This window comes from Magnolia sinica, chromosome 3 (genome assembly GCF_029962835.1).
Source record: "Magnolia sinica isolate HGM2019 chromosome 3, MsV1, whole genome shotgun sequence".
Lineage (NCBI taxonomy): Eukaryota > Viridiplantae > Streptophyta > Magnoliopsida > Magnoliales > Magnoliaceae > Magnolia > Magnolia sinica.
The window spans coordinates 119,426,727-119,447,477 of record NC_080575.1 but is presented as its reverse complement, the minus strand read 5'-3'; the positions used below and the strand labels follow the sequence as shown (position 1 = coordinate 119,447,477).

General features: G+C 41.0%; 1 protein-coding gene and 2 non-coding genes across 6 annotated transcripts; all 3 read left to right on the top strand.

Moving 5' to 3' along the window:
* The first annotated feature begins 1,004 nt into the window (after positions 1–1,004).
* TRNAP-CGG (transfer RNA proline (anticodon CGG)) lies at positions 1,005–1,076 on the top strand. Its single transcript has one exon. It is a non-coding gene; the product is annotated as a tRNA-Pro (tRNA).
* A 236-nt stretch (positions 1,077–1,312) lies between these two features.
* On the top strand, positions 1,313–1,384 carry TRNAP-UGG (transfer RNA proline (anticodon UGG)). Its single transcript has one exon. It is a non-coding gene; the product is annotated as a tRNA-Pro (tRNA).
* Positions 1,385–16,564: 15,180 nt separating this feature from the next.
* Positions 16,565–18,838, top strand: LOC131240968 (probable WRKY transcription factor 65). Of its 4 annotated transcripts, none has more exons than XM_058239541.1 (3): positions 16,565–16,922; positions 17,026–17,169; positions 18,046–18,838. In XM_058239541.1, the coding sequence occupies exons 1-3, from the start codon at positions 16,750–16,752 to the stop codon at positions 18,569–18,571; spliced, it is 843 nt and encodes a 280-aa protein (XP_058095524.1). In that variant the 5' UTR covers positions 16,565–16,749; the 3' UTR covers positions 18,572–18,838. The 4 variants fall into 4 exon arrangements, with proteins under 4 accessions (XP_058095524.1, XP_058095527.1, XP_058095523.1 ...); XM_058239544.1 differs by having other exon boundaries at positions 16,567–16,874; XM_058239540.1 differs by having other exon boundaries at positions 16,569–16,922; positions 17,023–17,169.
* The last annotated feature ends 1,913 nt before the right edge of the window (positions 18,839–20,751 follow it).

Below are 20,751 nucleotides of genomic sequence, written 5' to 3'. Positions count from 1 at the left end.
CAGGTGGGTCCCATGGTTCTCTGATCCAACCTGTTGATATGATTTTTCTAATTCTGGATGGCCAATACCAGATTAGAAATTCCTAACCCTTCAAATAGTAGACACAAAATAAACGGTTCAAGATCAAAAATACAACAATGGTTTACGTTCGACCAAATGAATGGAAATGATCTGATGGTGGGATCTTTACGAACCTGGGTTTTTTTTTTTTTTTTTGGTTCATGGGACTCCATGGTGAGGCCTATCATATCAATGGATTGGATTGGATCACAAGAAGTGTACTACAGAAACTCTAGTATTTTGTGATACCACTCATTTTGCTATTAATTCGTTAACATGAACACGTCTTTCTTCATGCAATGCATAACCGTACACGTGGCTGTCCGGTGGGTAATCCAGATCGCTCATCAGACAGGCCCTGTCATGGATGGTCCATTGTAAGTAACCACACAAACTGAACAATCTAGATTCCCAATGCATGGCTATGGAAAAGAGGATGACGGAAAGCAAACAGAACCAAAACGTACCCATGCAGAGTCTTTGCGTAAGCTCACATACACGTGCAGCCAAGCACATCCACACATGCAAATATGTCACACGTGTTCAATTTCTAAACTTTCAATCTGGGACCACACCGTTTAGATCTTCTGGCCTAAAAATCAGGCCGTTCTACTCCTCAGGTCGGCCATTGTGGACCATCCATTCTGTAGACAATGACCGATCTGAGAAGTGGAATGACCTGATTTTTAGGCTGGAAGATCGAAATAGGGAGGCCCACCTGATGTAAACTCGACGCCACACCAACGTGCCCTAGTGGCATATGTGTTTCGTGTGTATGGGCAGGGCTTTCCACACCATCTACTCATAGGCCAACTATTGAAGGGTTGAGATTGTTCCACGCAGGTGATTATTGCTGAGAATTGTATTTGCTCGGCAGAGCCGTTTGCGACGGAAAAGAAAATAAATTAAATATGGATTAGAAAAGCGAAATTACAATCAATCAAGGGCATTTGGTCTAGTGGTATGATTCTCGCTTCGGGTGCGAGAGGTCTCGAGTTCGATTCTCGAAATGCCCCATTGCTGCTTTTTTATATTTTGTTTTTGACATTAACTCTATTCAATCACCACTGTTTCCTATGGTGTGGTCCACCTGAGATTTGGATATATTTCGTTTTTAGAATCATCTCTTAAAATAAGTTCTCAAAACAGATGGACCGCGTGGATGTAAGGCACATACATCACAGTGATGCCCACAGAAGCCGGCATATACTAAAGATTGGATTTAATGTGAATGAATTATCTAACATGTTCTGGGCATTTGGTCTAGTGGTATGATTCTTGCTTTGGGTGCAAGAGGTCCCGAGTTCGATTCTCGGAATGCCCCATTTTTTTTTTTTTTCATGTTTTGTCTTTAAATAACGGAAATGACTAAAACAGATTAGAGTCTCTCCCACGAATCTCAATGTAGCTTTTAATTATTAATTGATTTTATTTTATACATATAAGGCCCATGTGTCAACTACATTTTTAATAGAATTATAGGATGTGGTGAGATAATCACGTGAAATTGTGTGATCCACTTGTGCTGCCCTGTCAGTGATTGTTTGTCTCCAAATTCACATTTATCAGAAAATCTTGTGTAGGTAATCTGAGGCCATTGATGTGATGTTCGAGAATAAAAATATATAAAGGTGCCAAATGCCGAGAGATAAATGAAAATTAAATAAATTGATGGAATAGTCTCACAGTTTATTTTTAGTAGGAAATTTTCAAAAGGCTACAAACTTAGCTTGGAAGGTTACTATTAATAGAAATAACCTGATCAATAGTTTACCATCATGAACCCTTTGTAGCTTATTTTATTGATCAGAATAACCTGATCAATAGATCACATCTGGTGCCGGCGCATGTATGGCGTGTATAAGAGCCTTATTACATGCCGTATGCAATTAGTAAAGCTCTTAATTTCTTTGTATCAAGGGTTTTACCTTTTCCCTCTCCGTTAAAATAATAATAATAATGAGGAAGGCAAATACATCTTTTTACCCTCATTAATAGGTTGGGAAGCATGCCTTGGTAAGGAGTCTTTCTCGGGTAGAAGAAAAAAAAAACCAATAAGTACGTAAGTTTTTATGAAATTCTCTTTTGAAACACAACCCATCCATCATGTTGCCAATATAATGATAGACCCAATCAATACATTTCTTCCAGCTCCATTGTTTGCAGTGGGCAGAACTCAAAGCTATGTTTGCCATTGGTTTTGCATGTATGTGACATCTAATCTGCCCTTTACATGATCCCCCCATTGTTAAGCTTTGTGGCCAAATATCTGCCTACTACACGACTTGAGTAGAATACAGGATGAAGAGACTATTTAGAAATGAAATTGATTGAAATATCATGCAAATAAAAATTCATAATCGGATGGTAAGTTATTTTAAATAAGCTACTTATATCATAAGTAGTGTATCTTGATTTTCACTTATTTAATAGATAAGTATGTTTAATAAATAATATTCTTATCAGACAAAAAGTAAGAATGTTTGGTTTCAAATATTATAAGTAATTATTCCTTAAATTTATTTGATCCCCCTCATATCCACCATCCATCACGTGGGATCAACATTTGATGTAGATTGTTCATTGTGTGGGCTGACCTAATAATGAATGGACCATATCCAAGACCCCACGTGATGGATGGTGGATATAGTCCATTCATTATTAGGGGCTGACCTTTAATATGCATTGTTCATTATGTAGGATCTCCGTCTATGTCATCCATCAAGTGGGGCCCACCATCAATATTCATCGCCCATTAGGTGTGGAGCCCACATTTCATGTAGAATGTCTATCATGTGGGTCAGGCACACCTTGGATATAGGCCACTCATCATTCGAGTTGGCCTTGACGTGGATCGTTCATCATGTAGGGCGCACTATTATTAATTGCCCATCATGTGGAGCCCACTTTTGATGTGGATTATCAGGCCCCACCTTCAATAAAGGTTGCACAACATGCGAAGCTGCCTTGAATATTGGGTCATTCATCATTAGGGGCACACCTTTGATGTGGACCATCAATCATGGGGGCCACCTCAATACGGGTCATCCCTCATGTGGGTTCCAACTTCAATGTCCATAGGCCATCATATGGAGCTCACCTTTCATACGAATTGCCCATCCGTAGGTCCCACCTTTGAAATGAGTTGTCCATCATACCAGCTCGTTTTGGATATGGGCTATTTATCACTATGAGCCAACCTTTGATGTGGACCATCCATTATGTGACTCACATTAATATGAGTCATCCATCATATAAGGCCCACCTTTGATGTGGACGGTCCATCATGTGGGGCCTCCTTTGACATAGATAGTGAGAAAGAATATTCTTCTTTGTCATGAATCGTGAGAAAGCCTCCTTTAATGTTGACCGCAAGAGATGTAGAAAAATTAATAAGCTCATACATAATCATGCAAAACTTAGTAAGACAATTAGCTTTTAGCACATAAATTACTTTTACAATGATATTTATCAAACTAAATTAAGTGGAAAAATAGTAACTTAATTACTTGACATAAGTTAATAAGTAACTTAATTGGTGGTATCCAAACAGGCACTTGATAACCGACTCACCTCCCAGTCATTGGGATAATGGTATCCGTTAAAAAAAACTCGAGGCAAGATTCAAAAGGGCAACCTCATCTTTCAAAGGAGAGGTGAGGTGCTAACACCACATTAGACCATGTTAAGTTGTGTTATTTAATGGTATTTCATTTCTTTTATCAGCTTTCCAACTGTTTTAAATGCATTAAATTTTTCTTTTTAAAGTCAATTATTAAAGTTCATTAAAATTTTAAAGTCTCAGCCTTGTATTTGAGTAGACCCAATTCCACCAGACAAGGAGTTGAGTTGAGTTATTAAACAATGGTTATGGGATGTGCAAAATTAGAATTATATATTGAGGGACGGATTAGTTGTGAAGCTAACAACATAGCAGGCCCCACAAATTCAGGTGATGTACCCGTTTTGTACAAACACCTGTTGTGTTGCAGAGTAGTCTGCTCTGGTTTTTGAGGGATGTAAGTAAATTCAAAATCGTATCTTGTTTCTTGCAAAGCGTTCAAATCTCTGCTGTGAGGTCTGAAGCACAAGATTAGACCCACACAATGACTGAAATACCCTTTTCTTTTTCTACAAAACCAATTCAGCCCTTCAATCACACCAAGATTACTAAGCTGGGGAAAGCACATTGTGGAAAAAAAAAAAATGTCTCGATTAATGATGTTATATATAGTAGAGATTACAGCTAGACTCGCATTTTAGTGTTGAACCATTTGAAAAATGGTGGTGACGCATCAAATGTTACACGTGGCATAGCTGTATGTCAATCTAGGCCATCCGAATCACTGACCCCAATTGTAGATGGAGTATAAGAAACATTTTCACTCGGAATATGATATTAACCATTTGGATTTTCCCTTCGAATTTGGACCGCTCATTAGTTTACCTTTAACCATCCATTTGATAGTCATTAATTGTATTGTTATGACTGATTGATCAGTGTAATTTCAGATATACGCTCCATCCATAATGGGACCCACAATTGGGATGGCTTAGGTAACTTATTCTGTCACATGTGAGGAAGAAGAATGATCCTTTAGGGCCCCTTCGGATACCACCAAATAAGTTACTTTTTCTACTTACAGCAGTAAATAAGTTACTTATTTGAATTAAGCAGTTTATGATTAGTTAAAAGTTACAACTTTTAACTTAAAAGGACATAATCACTTCAATTATTATTATTATTATTTTAGCTTTTCTATTTTTCATAACCTACGGAAGAGAGGCATCAAGAGAGATGAAAGAGGAGAAGCAGGTAAGTACATTGTTTGTCAAACATTCTTAATGAGTAAAAATTAAGATAAACTACCTGTGGAATAAGTAGCTTATCTTAATCAACTTTCAATCCAAATGCCCCTTAGGGCCTATTTGGATACCGCCAAATAAGTTACTTTTCATATTTACAGCAGTAGATAAGTAACTTATTCGATATAAATAAGTTTGGTTTAAAACCAATTACTTAATCACTTCAACTTAATAAATAACTTAGGATCCAAAGTCCCCCTAAAAGACAAGGGTTGAACCATCGCTTATGTTTCAATAATCAAAATTGATTTTTAAAAGAAGAAAAAAATTAATTAACTTATCTCAAACCTTTGATCACATGACTCTTTTACTTAAACGGCCTTCACTGGTTGGCCAAGGCCTTTCAGCTCGATTTAGGTCAAGCCGGAGGGAATAAGGATAGCCAATGGGCCTTAAGCCCATTTCCACCCCTAGCCACGGGTCACAAATAAGGTAGCAAATGCTCTAGGCCTATGACCGAAGATGTTTAAAATTTTGAATAGAACCGGCCACGACTCAACCCAAGCCCAACCAATTTGCATGATTTAAAGCCGTTGGTTTGGGCTGTGGGTTCGAACATCGGCTTGATGCCTTTGGAGACTACTCAGCTCGACGTACCAGCCTGCGATGATGGGATCCAGCATGCTTGAATTTTGTTAAAGGCCCACATTCAACCAGATGAGTCTATTGCTCTGTGGACTCAGATGTCGTGATGGTATGATTTATAAACCACGGCCATCCACATTAATGCCACCAAATGGGTGGTTCAGATCATCCTCCCTGCAACCACACGTGCACTGACGATGGATGTTTGACCTTCACGGATCAAGGTCCTGGATGGCTATTGTCAGGCGTGGACATTGAATTGAACGTGGATTTTTTTGGCTCTGTTCAAAATTGTCATTTGCTCAGCCACTTGGTTTACATCATATGATTTAAATTTCAGATGAGAGGATGATGACCGTGGATGGTGTCCATATGATAAATATCCACGTGTCCTGATGTTGCAGGCCACGTGACATGAAAGCCCTACTACGGCTACTTGGATTAATAAACCTTAGGACACATTGATAAATATTTGGTTGGTGGGCCACATCAGAACAAAGGTTTAAAATATAGGTTGATCCGTCAGGTGGTCCACACTTTATATAGATGTTCCGGTGGAAAAGACAGGCTAGTATTATCTTCACGTGGGGAAGCGGACAAAATCATTTGATGGCTAAAATGACTTTTTATTTTTCTAGTTGTCCAATTGTTTGATGTGCAGTGCCTCAAATAATGAGGAAAAATGTCTGATTTTTGGGCCTAGGAATATAGGCAAATACGTAATGAACCACCCTGATCTCATACATGTGTCATGTTAGCACGTATGTTCGCATGTAGATGGGTAGGGCCATACATACAATATGGGTGGGAACGGATCAGTTCAACAGTGGGTGAATAGTCCAGATGTACTTTTGAGGTGAGTTTGGGCCCAATCAAATGGATACTGGGTTGGGCTTAGGTTATATGGAGGCTTGTTTAGATGCATGTATATTTGTTTGTATTCATAGCCGGCCTGATGAACCTTCAGCTCTAAAATCCATTCTTAAATGATAGTGTGGTCATGCAAATTCGGTATGGGCCGGGTTGGGTCCAGGTAGTCAGGCCTAACCAAATATAGCTAAATGGGTTAGTTGGGTTAGGCTTGGGCTAGATAAACCTTAAGAAGGTGTTTGGATTGGACAGTTGGCACACGGAGGGACGTGATAAGGTCGATCTCTCTCTCTCTCTCTCTCTCTCTCTCTCTCTCTCTCTCTCTCTCTCTCTCTCTCTCTCTCTCTCTATATATATATATATATATATATATATATATATATTTGATGATAAAAAAAATTGAAATTACAACCTTTTAAATAATGAGCTCAAACTTATGGAGTTTTATACTTAATCACCCTAAAAACGTGACTTAATATACTATTTATAAAGGGTATCCATTACTACTAGACTTCATAGTTTTCGACTAAAAATAATTAGTGTCTAATTTGGCCTAACCACATTATTCTCCTAACTTTTCTAAACCATTTCATGTTGGGTATGACTCTCATAAATCAAAGGATCAAAAGTTATATTCGCAATAAAACTCACTATTTATGGTAAAATTGAAATTAAATGGGACTTTTGACCGTTGATCTGATGGAATTTCACAAATCCAGTGTGGACAATCCGGCATAGCAGGTTGGTTGGCTTAAGTAGCTTTCTAGCCCACAATCATATATAATATGTCAAAAAACTCATCCCAGTTTGTGAGATACGACCAATTTAAAGTCCTGACAGTATGGATCATTGCCACCTTCGATTGAGCCTTCTCAAGTCCATTTTTTTCCATGAAATTGTTTGCGACCGGCTCTACGTCAACAGTTGTATAAAACCAAAATTTGGCTAAATCACTTTACAATCTAACATTTAATTATCATGCTTGATGTTTGTATACACAGCGAATGAGGTGTATATGCTTGTTAGCTGCTATTCATAGATTGGATTGCGGTGTAAAATGTTTCAATGCACTTCATCCTATACTTTTTTTAGACTGAGATAATATTTGTACACTAAAATACATATGCATTAGGTGCACCTAGAGTTTGAACGGTCACTTTGAATTCTCTCGCTCTTCCGTGAAAATCCAACCTTATATACACCAAATCTCACCCCTTTTCGATGACACGGCAGTACTGTAAACTTGCTATTGCTTTACTGCCGAAGAGGTGAAGACCGTCAATATCCAAGCATCTCTTGTATATTTGCTTCTCTATACGCTGTACATCCAATCCAAACACTCCCTAGGTGGGTTGGGTCCGGCAACAAGTTAATGAGTTGAGCCCTTACTTTTGCCCCGGTGGTAGACTCTTATGAGTTTCAACACCTGGTCAAGGGTTCGAGTACCCATAGGTGGTGAAATTCCACTACCGTGTGACTGTGTGGGGGTACGTGTGCATGTGTTAAAAAAAAAAAAAAAAAAGTTAAATGAGTTGAGCCGGAATTCTTGACCCTTTTAGGGCTTATCTGGTTGTTGGGAAATTCGATTATTCCCTGATTTTTACATCGGATCACGCAACTAACAAGTTAATGAGTTGCAGGTGAGGATTGAGCCAGAATTCTTAACCCTTCTAAAACCTGTTTGGTTGTTGGGGAATTTATTACCTAGTTTTTGTTTTACATATGAAAATTTATAATTGTATTACTATATTTTAAGAATGATTAAATATTGTTAGGTTGGTAAACTAGATTTCATGGAGATATTTGGAAGAAGTTAAAAATTCTTTTGTAATTTTTCAGGTTTTCCGTTTCCTCGCTAACAGCAAGAGTGTTTTTTTCTTCTTCTTCTTTAGTAAAAACTAGTTCCTCAGAAATGTACTTAAAAGCCAACAAGATTAGCAGGAACTAAACTTTTTTAATTAAAAAACTAAGAATTTATTACAACAAGAAATTAAAAAAACTAGCTACCGGATACCTGCATAGTAAAGGGGTGTTGCTCAAGCAGGCCCCACCTGATTCAAAATGGACCCACTGGCAAACCTACTTTGGCAAATATCATGAGTATCAACATAAAAAGAGTAAAGATTAATGACGATATGAAGTCGCACTTAAGATTATTAAAAGCAAAAGAACTTAAAAAAATATATGTGTAGGCCCACTTGATTTACCAATTTCCAAGCACGTGTGGTGGGGCCATGCACACCTGGAACAAATGTCCATTACAGCTAATAATCATGTCTTTGTATAGAAACCAGTATTCCACCTAATCAAAGACTCAAATGGGAGAAATGAGCCGACCTTTCCACCTATTCAAAGATTGCCGAACAAAAGCGTTTGGGCATTGCAAAAATCGAAGACGTCATGACAAGTAATCTCAGTAGCTGTTAGAGAGCATGCTCAAATTTTCACAAGTGGGCCCCAAAGACATGTCACATACAAACGAAATTAAGAAATCTTTTCGGCCACAGAAAGAGAAAATCACGATATGGACCCCACATAAAAAACTATTATAGATCATAGACTCCCAAGATAGTTCACCACCATTTTTTACTCATCAACGTCATAGGACGTGCTCCTTCTCACACGTGGGGCACATTGCGATCGGAGCATATCTTTAAACTTGCATCGATCTAGCTAGCAATCCTAACCATCCAATTGCTGGCTAAAACTGAAAATGTAAATTGTGAGTGGTCCAAATGCCAAAGGCAAAATCAGACAATTACTATCATCTTCTCAATGTAATTTTCCACTATTTGGACGGTCTGGATTGCCATAGAACTGTGCCGTGCGTACGGTTGAAGAGTGACCACCAATTTTTAAATGGTGGTAGGAGTCCAGTACCAGATAATAAGGTAAAAGAAAGTCCATGTGAGGCGTCACCTTCACCATCACAATCCCATATAATTTAAGAAGAAGATGGGACCCCATGCAGCAATGAAAATGATTGAACGTCCTCCAAACAGTAGCAAGTACACCTCTTCAGGGGGCCCACGTCCCAATTACATTTTCCTCAATGTGAGGGCACACGGCACTTTGTACGGGTGTAATGCTGACCAATGCAAAGGATTCTTGGATACTAACCATTATTTTCTGGTGCCTGTGACAAACTGTAGAAGATCAAGACCATTCATGTCATGGGTCATATTGTATATAGACTATATATTTAGGAGATTCCATGTACTGAACTGGAAAAAAAAAAAAAAAACTGTCCCATTGAATGTGACCTTTCTGAGGCATTTTTCTAACCATCTATTATTAAGCCTTGAGAAAGCCATCAAATTGGACCGTTTACATCATCTGGTCAGTTGGATATTGGCACATTGACAACTGGGCTGCAAAATGAAAGGTCCAAAATTAATCTGTGAAGGAATAAAGTGCCTCATATACAATGAATTTAAAGGGACAATAGCAATGGTACGGTTCGAAGACAGGCTTGAGCCTAGCTAATGTTGAACGGATCGCAGGTTCATCCATGGCTATAATGGATAATGGATTGAATAAAAGAAGGATAGACAACATTTAACATAGTTTGATTGGTCGACCAATTGAAATAATAGGTCGAGATTCTACTAGAAATTTCAAAATTGTTGCTAGACAATTTCTATCAATTTGGACGGATCAACAAATCTTGTTAATCGGTTGAAAAATTGTTTGACGGGTTGACAGATCAGGTCCATAGGTCGAAATTCACGGAATTTTCAGTTTTAGTCTTTATACATTTTTAAGCTCGACCAATCGATTCGTCCAATTGACTACAAGTCCTTAAATGCAGTAATTTACACATTTTTTTCATAATTTTTTTCCTTATTCAATTAAGACTCTTCGTCTATGTTTTTAGAATTTGTTTAAGATTATATAAGGATACAAAAACTAATTTTTTATTCATCCAATCAATTAACATTCTCATATTTTTATTAATTCTCATGGATTCGGTAGCTTTCTCTCGTGGATTTGAGTGTCTTGTAAATTCAAGGTATTTACCGATTGAGGAAGACACTAACCACTTAGAATGGGTTCGACCAACCAGACCCTATTTGGCCCAATCATACATTCTTGGGCTTGAGAATACATATGGAGCTAAAGGTATCCATACTTATCATCTAAAGCTTTTACACTGCATCAGGTTGGACCATCCGGCCCAGCCAGATTGAACCTCAGCCGGACCAATTTACTTAATTAAACAAGCAACATGTCTAACCCGATCGAGCCCGACCAGCCCAGCCTCAGGAACCTGTGGGGACAGTTGACATGAAGAATCCTACATAAGTAAACATTCATTTGCAAACGATCTACAGAAGTAGCACACGCGTGTAAGATCAGGTCCTTCCATCAAGAAGGTGCCAGTGCCAAAGGTGGCCCGTAGGAGTAGAATACATGGATGGTCAAAAAAGGACAAGTAACATTCCAAACTCAAAGTACATGGTTGCATCTCCCGATGAACGGTCCGGATTTCGAGCACATGTGCAAGTGGAGTTCCTTGCTTACATTGGATTCATAGCATGAGATATGAAATTGATGTTTTCTATGTGATATTTGCAAGGACAGAAACGTCAAAAGACGATTGCATTGAAGAGGGTGTTACAATGCCTAACTAGAGATAGGAAAGGATGCCGAAGTTTCCATCTCTTTGAAATTGCAGCTGGAGAGGTTTGACAAATAGGGAGAGATTCACGTATTTAAGATTTGTTTGTTGGAGAAAGTCAACACGTCGGAAAATAATAAGAATGGGAACTGATTTCCCTACAACCGTTGGTGCAGGAAGGACTCCCAACAAGAAGCTTTGTAGGGCCCACATTGGTGATTTTTGTGACATCCATTACGGCCATCATTGCCGCTTATTCATGTTAGACACTGAATCCGAAAATCAGGCCTACCCAGAGTTCAAATGGCCTACACCACAGGGAGCAGTTGGGATGGGGATTCCACCGTTGGAATCTTCCTGGCCCCAAACGTCATTTTTACATACATCCAACTCGTTCATAAGATAGATTCTCAACAGGATGAAGGGTAGGACCAAATATCAGCCTTGTCAGAAGTTCAGTAGGCTCCAAAAAGGTTTCAGTGGTAGGCATCCTCATCCCTGCTTTTCTCTGTGGTGTAGCCCTTTTGAGCTTTGGATCAGTCTTATTATTTGGCTCAAGTCCCAGATTGAGCTGGTGCAAATGATGGACGGAGTGGATTTTACACAGACATCATAAGTGGGTCCCACAGAGATATTTGTTGCACAGGCTCTCTACACCAACCGTTGTAGGAAATTCGCCTCTAAAATAATATAGAGAGAGGAGATAATCATCTCACCGCCACAGGAATCTGGATGCCGTATTTGATGTACCAGAAGGCCCTCCTCTTTCACCATACGGATATAGCGGAGCAAGAACCGGTCACTCCCATCCGTTGGATTATTTTATTAGGTGGCCAAGCGCGTAAATGCCCTCCATTTTGTATTGAAACGTGAACACAACGTTACCGACTTCAGGACGCGGATTGCATCCTACCCCCGCCGTCTCTAGCCACGTACGGTTAGTTATGTGAGCGGGCCCACCGTGATTTATCTTCTTATCCACGCCGTCCATCCATTCTCTCAGATCATTTTAAGGTATGTTTACATAAATGAGTCAGATCCAACAGTCAAATGGATCACACTAAATAATAAGCTCGGTTGCACTAAATGCACAAAGCGTTAAATACGAGAGTCATCCGTGGTGTGGTCAAATTGAGCGTTGGATCTGCCTCATTTTTATGTACGTGCCTTAAAATGATCTTAGAGAAGGGATGGACGGCGTGGATAAACAGATACATCACGGTGCGCCCGCCCATAGACTGACCGTTCGTGGCTAGAGACGGGCGGGGGTAGGACGCAATCCGCGTACCCCTAAAGAGATTTTGGTAGAATGTGGGACCCGCATGACAGCTGTCAGCATTGTGGCCCCACTGGGAGATGACATACCTTGGATCCTGCTTCGCATGCAGTAGAAGCAAAACGATTCGTTCTCATTACGTTGGAGTTATCAACGGTCCAATATTATTTTGTGGTCCCGGGACTTTTCAGTGTACACCACCTTAAGAGTGGCCAGGATCTCTGACAAGCGTGACTTCCAAAGGTGGGAACGGCTGTATTGCGGGCCCCACATTCATCAGAGGCATTGTCTCTAGCCTTTACCATCCCACCTGCGCGCATGACCATTGATCTGGACCAAGTTGTGGGCTGAAATAGATGGTGACTTCTGTTTAGAATTGATGTTTTATCCTAATTTACCCCATACACAGAAAAGGCCCACAAGAAAATACATGGTTCCTATGATTGGGATTTTTCAGGACTCTTGAGGTGTTCCACCAAATGGAGGGTCAAGATTAACGGGTGCGGCATTCATAGGACCACTGAGTGGTGATGCATAGTTTATGCACGATCATTTCTTTTTCTTTTTTATCTTCTTAGATGTTTGTAAATAAGAATAACCCTATCAAAAAGGAACATGTTTAAAAGGGAAACGCCCCATAGAGTCTCAGCCTAAGATGAGACTGAGCGAAGATACCTCGTTTTAACACCGAGGTCTTGGTATTGTTTCGGTAGTGGGGGTGGCTAACAGTGGAGGGTGTATTGACGGTGGATGTTACTAACAAGCTAACGTTAATTTTTAAAAAAATAAATAAAAAGAGTCTCACCCTGAGCTTTGCCGATTCTACACACGTGTGAGAACCCTTTACGTCCGCACCCAGGCGCATGTGTGAGATCTAAGCTTTTTACCATACGAGTAACATTTTTTAGATCTTCTGGCATAAATTTCAGGCCGTTACACTCACGTACCTGTTATTTTCTTATTTTCACGTCTCATGGAATAAAATGGTATTGAATTGCATTCAATGGGGTTAACATCATTGTTGCACAATGATTACATGTCTAAAAATACTATGGTATTTTAGTCATCCAATCCCATGTTTGGGACAAAATTATTACCACCTGAAAATGATGGATTAAACAAAATCCTGTTTAGTAGACCATGGAATTGTAATAAATGGACCAAATTCACAACGGATGTCATTCACTTGTACACATATAACCAGAATGTCACATGTAAATGGTATATATAGATGGACTACATGGATAAATGCATGCATCAACATGAGGCCCACATGTGTGGCGAATTTCAAAATTTATGGAAATCTCGCATGAACCAAATGCAATTCCATCCCACCTAATTCCATCCTTTCTCATCATCCTCAAATGATGGATGGAATTGCAGGAGACCAAATGCAATTCTATCCTACCTAAACCCATTTGATACCCTATGCCAAACACCCCCTGAGCTAGAAATAGAACCATAGCTTAAAACCTAAAGCTAGAAAACTCCTTGCTTTTTTTTGAGGGCGTGAGAAATCATGTTCTCTTCTTTAGTGAAAGAGTGTTTCTTATATGGATGAAGGAAAAAAAAAAAAAAGATATCTTCTATGCTTATTCTTTTATAGTAGAGTTGATCATTGGCCCGTATTTTTTCTCTCTTTAATTGAAAAAGTTTTCCACATAAATTAGTGTATTTTCACTTATCATATATTCTTATTTCATCTCTTAGACTTATTGTTTGAGTTGTGTGAATTAGCTTGTATGTTTTTCTAGATTTACCTTGTATTTATAAAGGTGATTAACCTAGAGAGAAGAGTGTACATTGTTCAAAAAATACCACAGGCAATTGATGCAGGACAAGCTAAACAATAAAAGAAAATGCAAAACGGCCAATACATGAAAGACAAAAGAAAAAAGAAAAAATAGATACGTAAAAATTTATATAATTTAGTAATATACATACTCTAAGGGGTATTCATAAAGAATTTTATTCTCTAAAATAAGAGAAACATAAATATAAGACTCACATCTCTTCAACTGTAAAAGAACTTGTTAAAAAATATAGTAAAGATGAATACGGGAGTTGAATAATTTTCTCTACCTATGGTCTCTTTTCAATAACCACGCATGTTAAAAGAAAGCACATGCAACGAACTTATCCAAGTAGTCTTCGTATGTGACAAGCACCGAGAGCAGAGAATAGCAAATTACCTATGGGGACGCGGATTTCCTGCTTAAGGCTTTCGTAGAGAGTTCCTGCGCAAGGATCGCCATCGCCATGTTTGTGGGACATCTACCCCATTCATCCGTTTGGCGAGCTCATTTTAGGACATTTGACCAAAAATGAGGTGTATCCAAAACTCAAGTGGGCTACCCGAAAGGAATAGGTGGATATTCAGTTAGAACTGTTGAAACATTCTTGTGGCCATAAAGCTTTTCTTCGGGCTAAATTTTTTAGTATTTTCACTTCATCCCAGTGGTAAAGACCTTATAAACAGTTTGGATGGCGTATAAACATCAAGGTGGATCCCAAGAAGGTTTCAATGGTAGATATTTCTTTCCTCAAATTTCCCTCTCGTGTGGCCCACTTGAGTTTTGGACCCACCTAAAATTTTATCACTTGTCCTAAAATGAGATCGCCAAACTGATGAACAGGGTAGATGTCCAAAAAACATGGCGGTGGGCCCCAACCAGTACCCTCGCGCAGGAACTTCCTGCGAAAGGCTTTCGCAGGAAATCCGCGTCCCTAAGAAAGCTAGGCTACACCTACGTACTTATATTAGTACGCAGGCAACCAACGGAGAAGGGAAGACGTTTCCTATTAGAAGACGTCATTCCAACGCTCAACAAAGAGTTCCACATCTCCCCATCAATGCCTACCAATATATAACGTGGGTCCATGTTTCTAGCAGCCAATTTGGGTCTCTTATCCAGATGCTGTAGACCAGCGCTACATTTCTTTCATCAACAGTCTCCCTCCGTAGGCCTCATGTTAGAAGGTTAGGACTAACCTATCAAGGAGATTTTCATGCAGCAGTCTCGATCAACTATGTGCCCAATAAAGCAATGGTCAGAAGAAACTAACTATGGCCTTACTTAGGGTACAGGACTCAGCCCACTGGACAATTGGCTCAACCATCTTGCTTGGCCAAGCTAAATGAGTAGTTGCTCTAGCTCAAGTTAGAAAAGATGGCCGCTTTAAGTTAATGGATCAAACTCGGATAGAATTTACTCACCTCTAGCCACCCATATAGCCAGACAACCAAAGCTTGGTATTGATGAATTTTAAGTGGGTGAATTGAGCTATTAGACAATGGGTCACAGGTAGGGTTCAAGCCGAACTGTTGGCCCATTTAAGACATCGACGGTCCAACCTATAATTCTAAAACTAGCTTACTTCAAGTCCTTAGGAAACTCAATTTTGAAAATGACTCATAACATGGTTTTACTTATGTATGTTTCAAATCTTTTGAGTATTATAAATAATTTTATTTTATTTTATCAACTATCGTGTTGAGTCAGGTCGAATCTTCGAGTAAAACCGATCTGGATTAATACCCTGTCGAGTTGCGTTTTCCCGGTTTTTAAACTATGGGCCGAACCCGTCGTATTACTACCCACTTGCACAAAAAACTCAAACGTCCCATGCACAACTTGGGCAGGTATAAGCCCGAGATGAGGGCATTTTGGGTAACTGCCGGCAAAAGCGTAAACAACGGAAAGAAACGAAGAAACCGGAGGTTGATGGTGAGACATGGTCCGCTAAAAAGAAAATCAGAAACGCTTACTACCCTCCATCCAAGGAGGGGGCCACATGTGACCTCGCCCTCCCTCCTAATCCTATCCTCACACGCGATCTCCCTCCCAATATTTAAAATCAGATAAAAGCATCTTTGCCCTGATAGAGCTTGGGCATCCGTGCTCACGCATACATCCACTGTAAACATAGAATTCAAATAACTCAATCCAACCCGTCCAATCGTAAGGTCCACTGACATCCACGACAATGCTAACAAACCAAATGACAATCAGGAAAAGAACATTTTCAATGATCAGAGATTATCATTGTCTGATAGTCTGATTCTGGGGTGATGCCCCATTTATGGAGATGACCACTATGCTGATGGCATGGATTGAGCCACGTGTACAGTGGCTGGTATGAATGCGTATAGATATTCAAATTCCGTTGGAGCATCAAATAAATATCCTCCTGAAATAAAAGAAACGGGGGTTGCTTTCACTCGCACGTCCCTTCTCTATCCCCCATTTATAATTTAAAAAAGAAAATGTATAAAACTGCCCATCTGTCAACATACCGACGCCTCTCCTCATAATAAAAAGCCGGCTCGTGTACAAATACAACCTCCCCATCTCTCTCTCTCTCTCAAAAGCATTCAAGGAGAGGTTGTGTAATTATCAACAACCAACGGTCTGATTTAATTGTCATTTAATTCGGTCTCGACTCGAATCGGATTGGATCGGATCGGATCATGGACGGTCGATTCAGCAACCCTTTCGTCAGCGAGCTGGAAGAGCCTGGAATTAGGCCGGAAAACGACCTGGTGTCGTCACTTTCTGGCGGGAAGACGAGCGACACGTCATCGCCTAAGAGAAGGTTAGTAGCGGATCCGGAAACGGGTTTTGCCGGAAGTGTCAGATCCCGGTGAGATTTCTATTTTTGTTTTAGTATTTTCTGTCCCGTCAGTAATAGCTTCTTTTTGGGGAATTATGATCTGATTTACTTACTGGGAGGGTTTTTCCAGCAGGCGAGCCGTACAGAAGAGGGTGGTGTCCGTACCAATTGCTGACGTGGAGGGATCGCGGGCGAAGGGCGAGGGAGCTCCTCCGTCCGATTCGTGGGCGTGGAGGAAGTACGGACAGAAGCCTATCAAGGGATCCCCTTATCCAAGGTAAGCTTGACTCTAACGTGCGCCGTAGCCGTCGGATCAGGCTCCCGGCAAATTCTGTCCGCTGATGATTGATTTTTTTCAGACACTCCAATGGGGAATTATACGATCCTCCATCGAGGACACACTCAGTAGACTTAGGTTTTCATTTTTACAAGTGGGACCAGAGTAAAATGATCCACACCACTGATCTTTCTGGCCACACTGAGGTGAGACCCTAGCCCAAAATTTCCCTCGATGGTATGAATCCGATCTTCCATTTCTCCTCTAAATAAACGGTCAAAATGAGAAAGGGAAGACTGCTACACATTTATCTGAACGGTACACATTATCCAATTGGGAGATTATTTGGGCACGTTCCATTCGTGGTGATCTTCAACTGATTGACGGTCGGGATTACCGAACCATGGACTGCAATTTCACAAACTTGAAAACCCAAGTACAATGCTTTTGTCCGAGGGTTGAGGATCGAAAAACTCATACATGCTAACATGCACCGTGGACCCCGTCTATTGGCAGCCGCCCTGTGCGAATTATGACATGACTTGTAGTGTAGTGGCGTACCAATCTAGAGAGATACCACCAATTACAGACCCCGCCCCTAATATGCGCCCCTCACGTAACCGAAACACGTCCACGTCATCTCTGTGGGGGCACCAATCGAAACGCCGCAGCTTCCCGCTTGTTCGCTAGCCCTTTTCACAACCGACGGCACGATCACGTGACGCATTCCTCCGGTGCATTTTAGCAAAACCTACCTGCTCAGCTAAAATGCCCGGGATGCACACTTCAATTACTCAGTCCCCACACTTCTTCCATTGTTGGATGCCACATGATTCTAAATCCGACCCTACGTTCTTGTCCTTTTTCACTTGGCAGAGGATACTACCGATGTAGTAGTTCGAAGGGTTGCCCCGCGAGGAAGCAAGTGGAGCGAAGCCGCGTGGACCCCACCATGCTCGTGGTAACGTACGCCTGCGAGCACAACCACGCCTGGCCGGCCGCCCGAAACAGCGGCAACAACGCCACCAACACCCACGCCAACAACGCCGCGCCGAGATTCCCGCCCCGGGAGCCGGCGGTCTTCTCCACCCCGCCCGAACCCGAACCCGAACCCGACGAGAAATTCGCCGATCTGGAGGGCCACCCACCTCTGCTAACCGACGATTTTGGCTGGTTCTCCGACGTGACGTCCTCCCCCACCGAGATCGCCGTCCTTGAGAGCCCGTTCTACTCCGGGAGCGACGCTGACGTGGCTGGGGTGCTGTTTCCGATGCGGGAGGAGGACGAGTCGATGTTCGCCGATCTGGGCGAGCTACCCGAATGTTCCGTGGTCTTTCGGCGCGGGTTTTGCGAGGAAGAGGAGAGCCAGCGGTGCAGTTTAAGGTGCGGGAGTACAGGTTAAGGTGGTTCCCCAGTCCCCCTTCTTTTTGTCTCTTTCTACGAGGGGCGGTTGCTAAAATCAACGGATCGCGTATCGTGCGCCACAAGACGGAGGGGATCTTTTAAATAGAATTTTTTTGGGAGGGGGTCTTGGGTTGGGTTCCAAAAGTCCAAAAGAGAGGGGGTTTATTTTAAACGGAGGAGTGCATTGAAGTCTGTCTTAATCTCCTTGTAATTAGCATAATCTCTTCGGTTAACAACGGCTTTCTTATGAGCCATCGTTTCTCAATTATGCCCCCTGGGTTTCTCGTAAAATACTACTATATCCCGCTGTTGGGGGTTGTAATTTCTTGGGAGAGGAGGGTATCATGTCTCTTCTTTTAATGAGAGATCTTGGGATCTCCCTCACGTGCTTGGCACATGCTTTTAGTATGGCTATTGGCTAGAGTTCGTACAACGGTCGAAACTGTCCATCCTTTGGGCGCTGCTGTTTTGAATGGCTTAATATCCAGCTGAAAATTTTATCTGTACCGTTGCTTTGTGGAGTTGAATATGACCCGTTCAAATTTCTCCCTCTACGATGTTCCTGCATTACGCGGATTTTTGGGCTTATCCACGCGGTCCATCCATTTTGCCATATCATTTTAGAAAACTAAGACGGATTCAAGACTAGAGTGGACCACAATATAGGAAGCAGCGGTGATGAAAATGTCCACTGTCTAAACTTTCCTACGACCCACCCTATGTTTATTTTTCAATCAACCTATTCATGAGGTCATATGGACCCGGATGAAGGCAAAAAAAATATCAGCTTCGTCCAAAACTTCTGCAGCTCCCAATTTTTTAATTGTGGGCGTTTAATCTCTACTGTGTGATCCACTTAAACATTAGATATGCCTTATTTTTAAGCTTATATAATAAAATAAAATAAAAATAGATGTACTAATATGGAAAAATGGATGGGCGGTGTGGATAAACCCATACATTAAGTTGGGCCCCTCAGAACCCCAGCCTATTCCGAGCTCAAAACAGATGGGGATAGTACCCAACGCCCCTCCCTGCAGCCCATGTAGGGTACTGCCTAGAACATGCACCGTTATGATCACCCGGCATTCTGTACTTTTAGGGCGTGTTTGGGCGGTGGGATTAGAAGGGATTAGGTGGGATGGGATTCAAAAAATATAGTTATTACCCATGGATGGGATTGTCCCCTATCACCACGGGATAAGATTAATTTTATGCTTTGTTGGTAATACGATGGTACATTAAATGGATATAACCATTATCATTTGAAATTACTGAGAATAACACACGTATTATATCTAAACTGTTCATTTGTTTGGTGACCTCAGTTTCTGGCATGGGCCGAAAAATGAGGCAGATCCAAAACTTATGCGGCCCGAAAGAAGTTTTCAATGATAAGTATTTAATCCCTGTTGCTTTTTATGGTGGGCCCACTTGAGCTTTAGATTTACCTGATTTTTTGGCCCATGCTCTAAAATAATCTCAAAAATGGGTGGACGGTGTGAATATAGCCCACACATCATGGTGGGCCTACACAACTTGCTAACATTGAGTGAAATTGACACAAGACCTAATGCAATTCCACCTACAGCTTTTCCATTCTTCCCAAACATGGAGTGGAACTGGCACAGGACCAGATGCAATTCCATCCCACCTAATCCCTTCTAATCCCACTGCCCAAACACGCCCTTAGTTCTAATGGGACGACGGATGTTGATCATCCCACAGCCGTGAGTTAAGCAATGGCGCTTGGCAGACCCAGCCTGGCGAACACTTAATCGAAGGAGGCTGATTGCGTATCGCATACAGCAGACTCTGTGGGGCAGCGTAATGTATGTCTCTTATCTGCATTGTCCGTCGGCTTTATCAGATCATTCTAGGGCATGAATTCAAAATCTAAACATATCAAAAGCTCAAGTGAATCACACCACTGGAAACAGTGTGAATGCAACGCCTACAGTTGAAAACTTTCCGAGGTTTAGAGAAATTTCGGATCAAGCTGATATGCGTTTTCCCTTCAGCCATGCTCATGTAGAGATCGGATTAAGTAAGACTACACGAGAGCGGATTAAGTAAGACTCGGGTCTCACCCAAGACAGTGCCGTCCTTACCATTTGGTTACCATTGAACTTACCTTGATGTACGTATTATGTATCCACCCCATCCATCAATTTTTCT

What these genes read in the sequence shown, in the direction of transcription:
- LOC131240968 (XM_058239540.1), top strand. Translation starts at nt 16,750, where the DNA reads ATGGACGGTCGATTCAGCAACCCTTTCGTCAGCGAGCTGGAAGAGCCT. An exon ending in GCCGGAAGTGTCAGATCCCG is followed by an intron (nt 16,923 to 17,022) that starts GTGAGATTTCTA and finishes GGGTTTTTCCAG; the next exon opens with CAGGCGAGCCGTACAGAAGA. An exon ending in AAGGGATCCCCTTATCCAAG is followed by an intron (nt 17,170 to 18,045) that starts GTAAGCTTGACT and finishes TTCACTTGGCAG; the next exon opens with AGGATACTACCGATGTAGTA.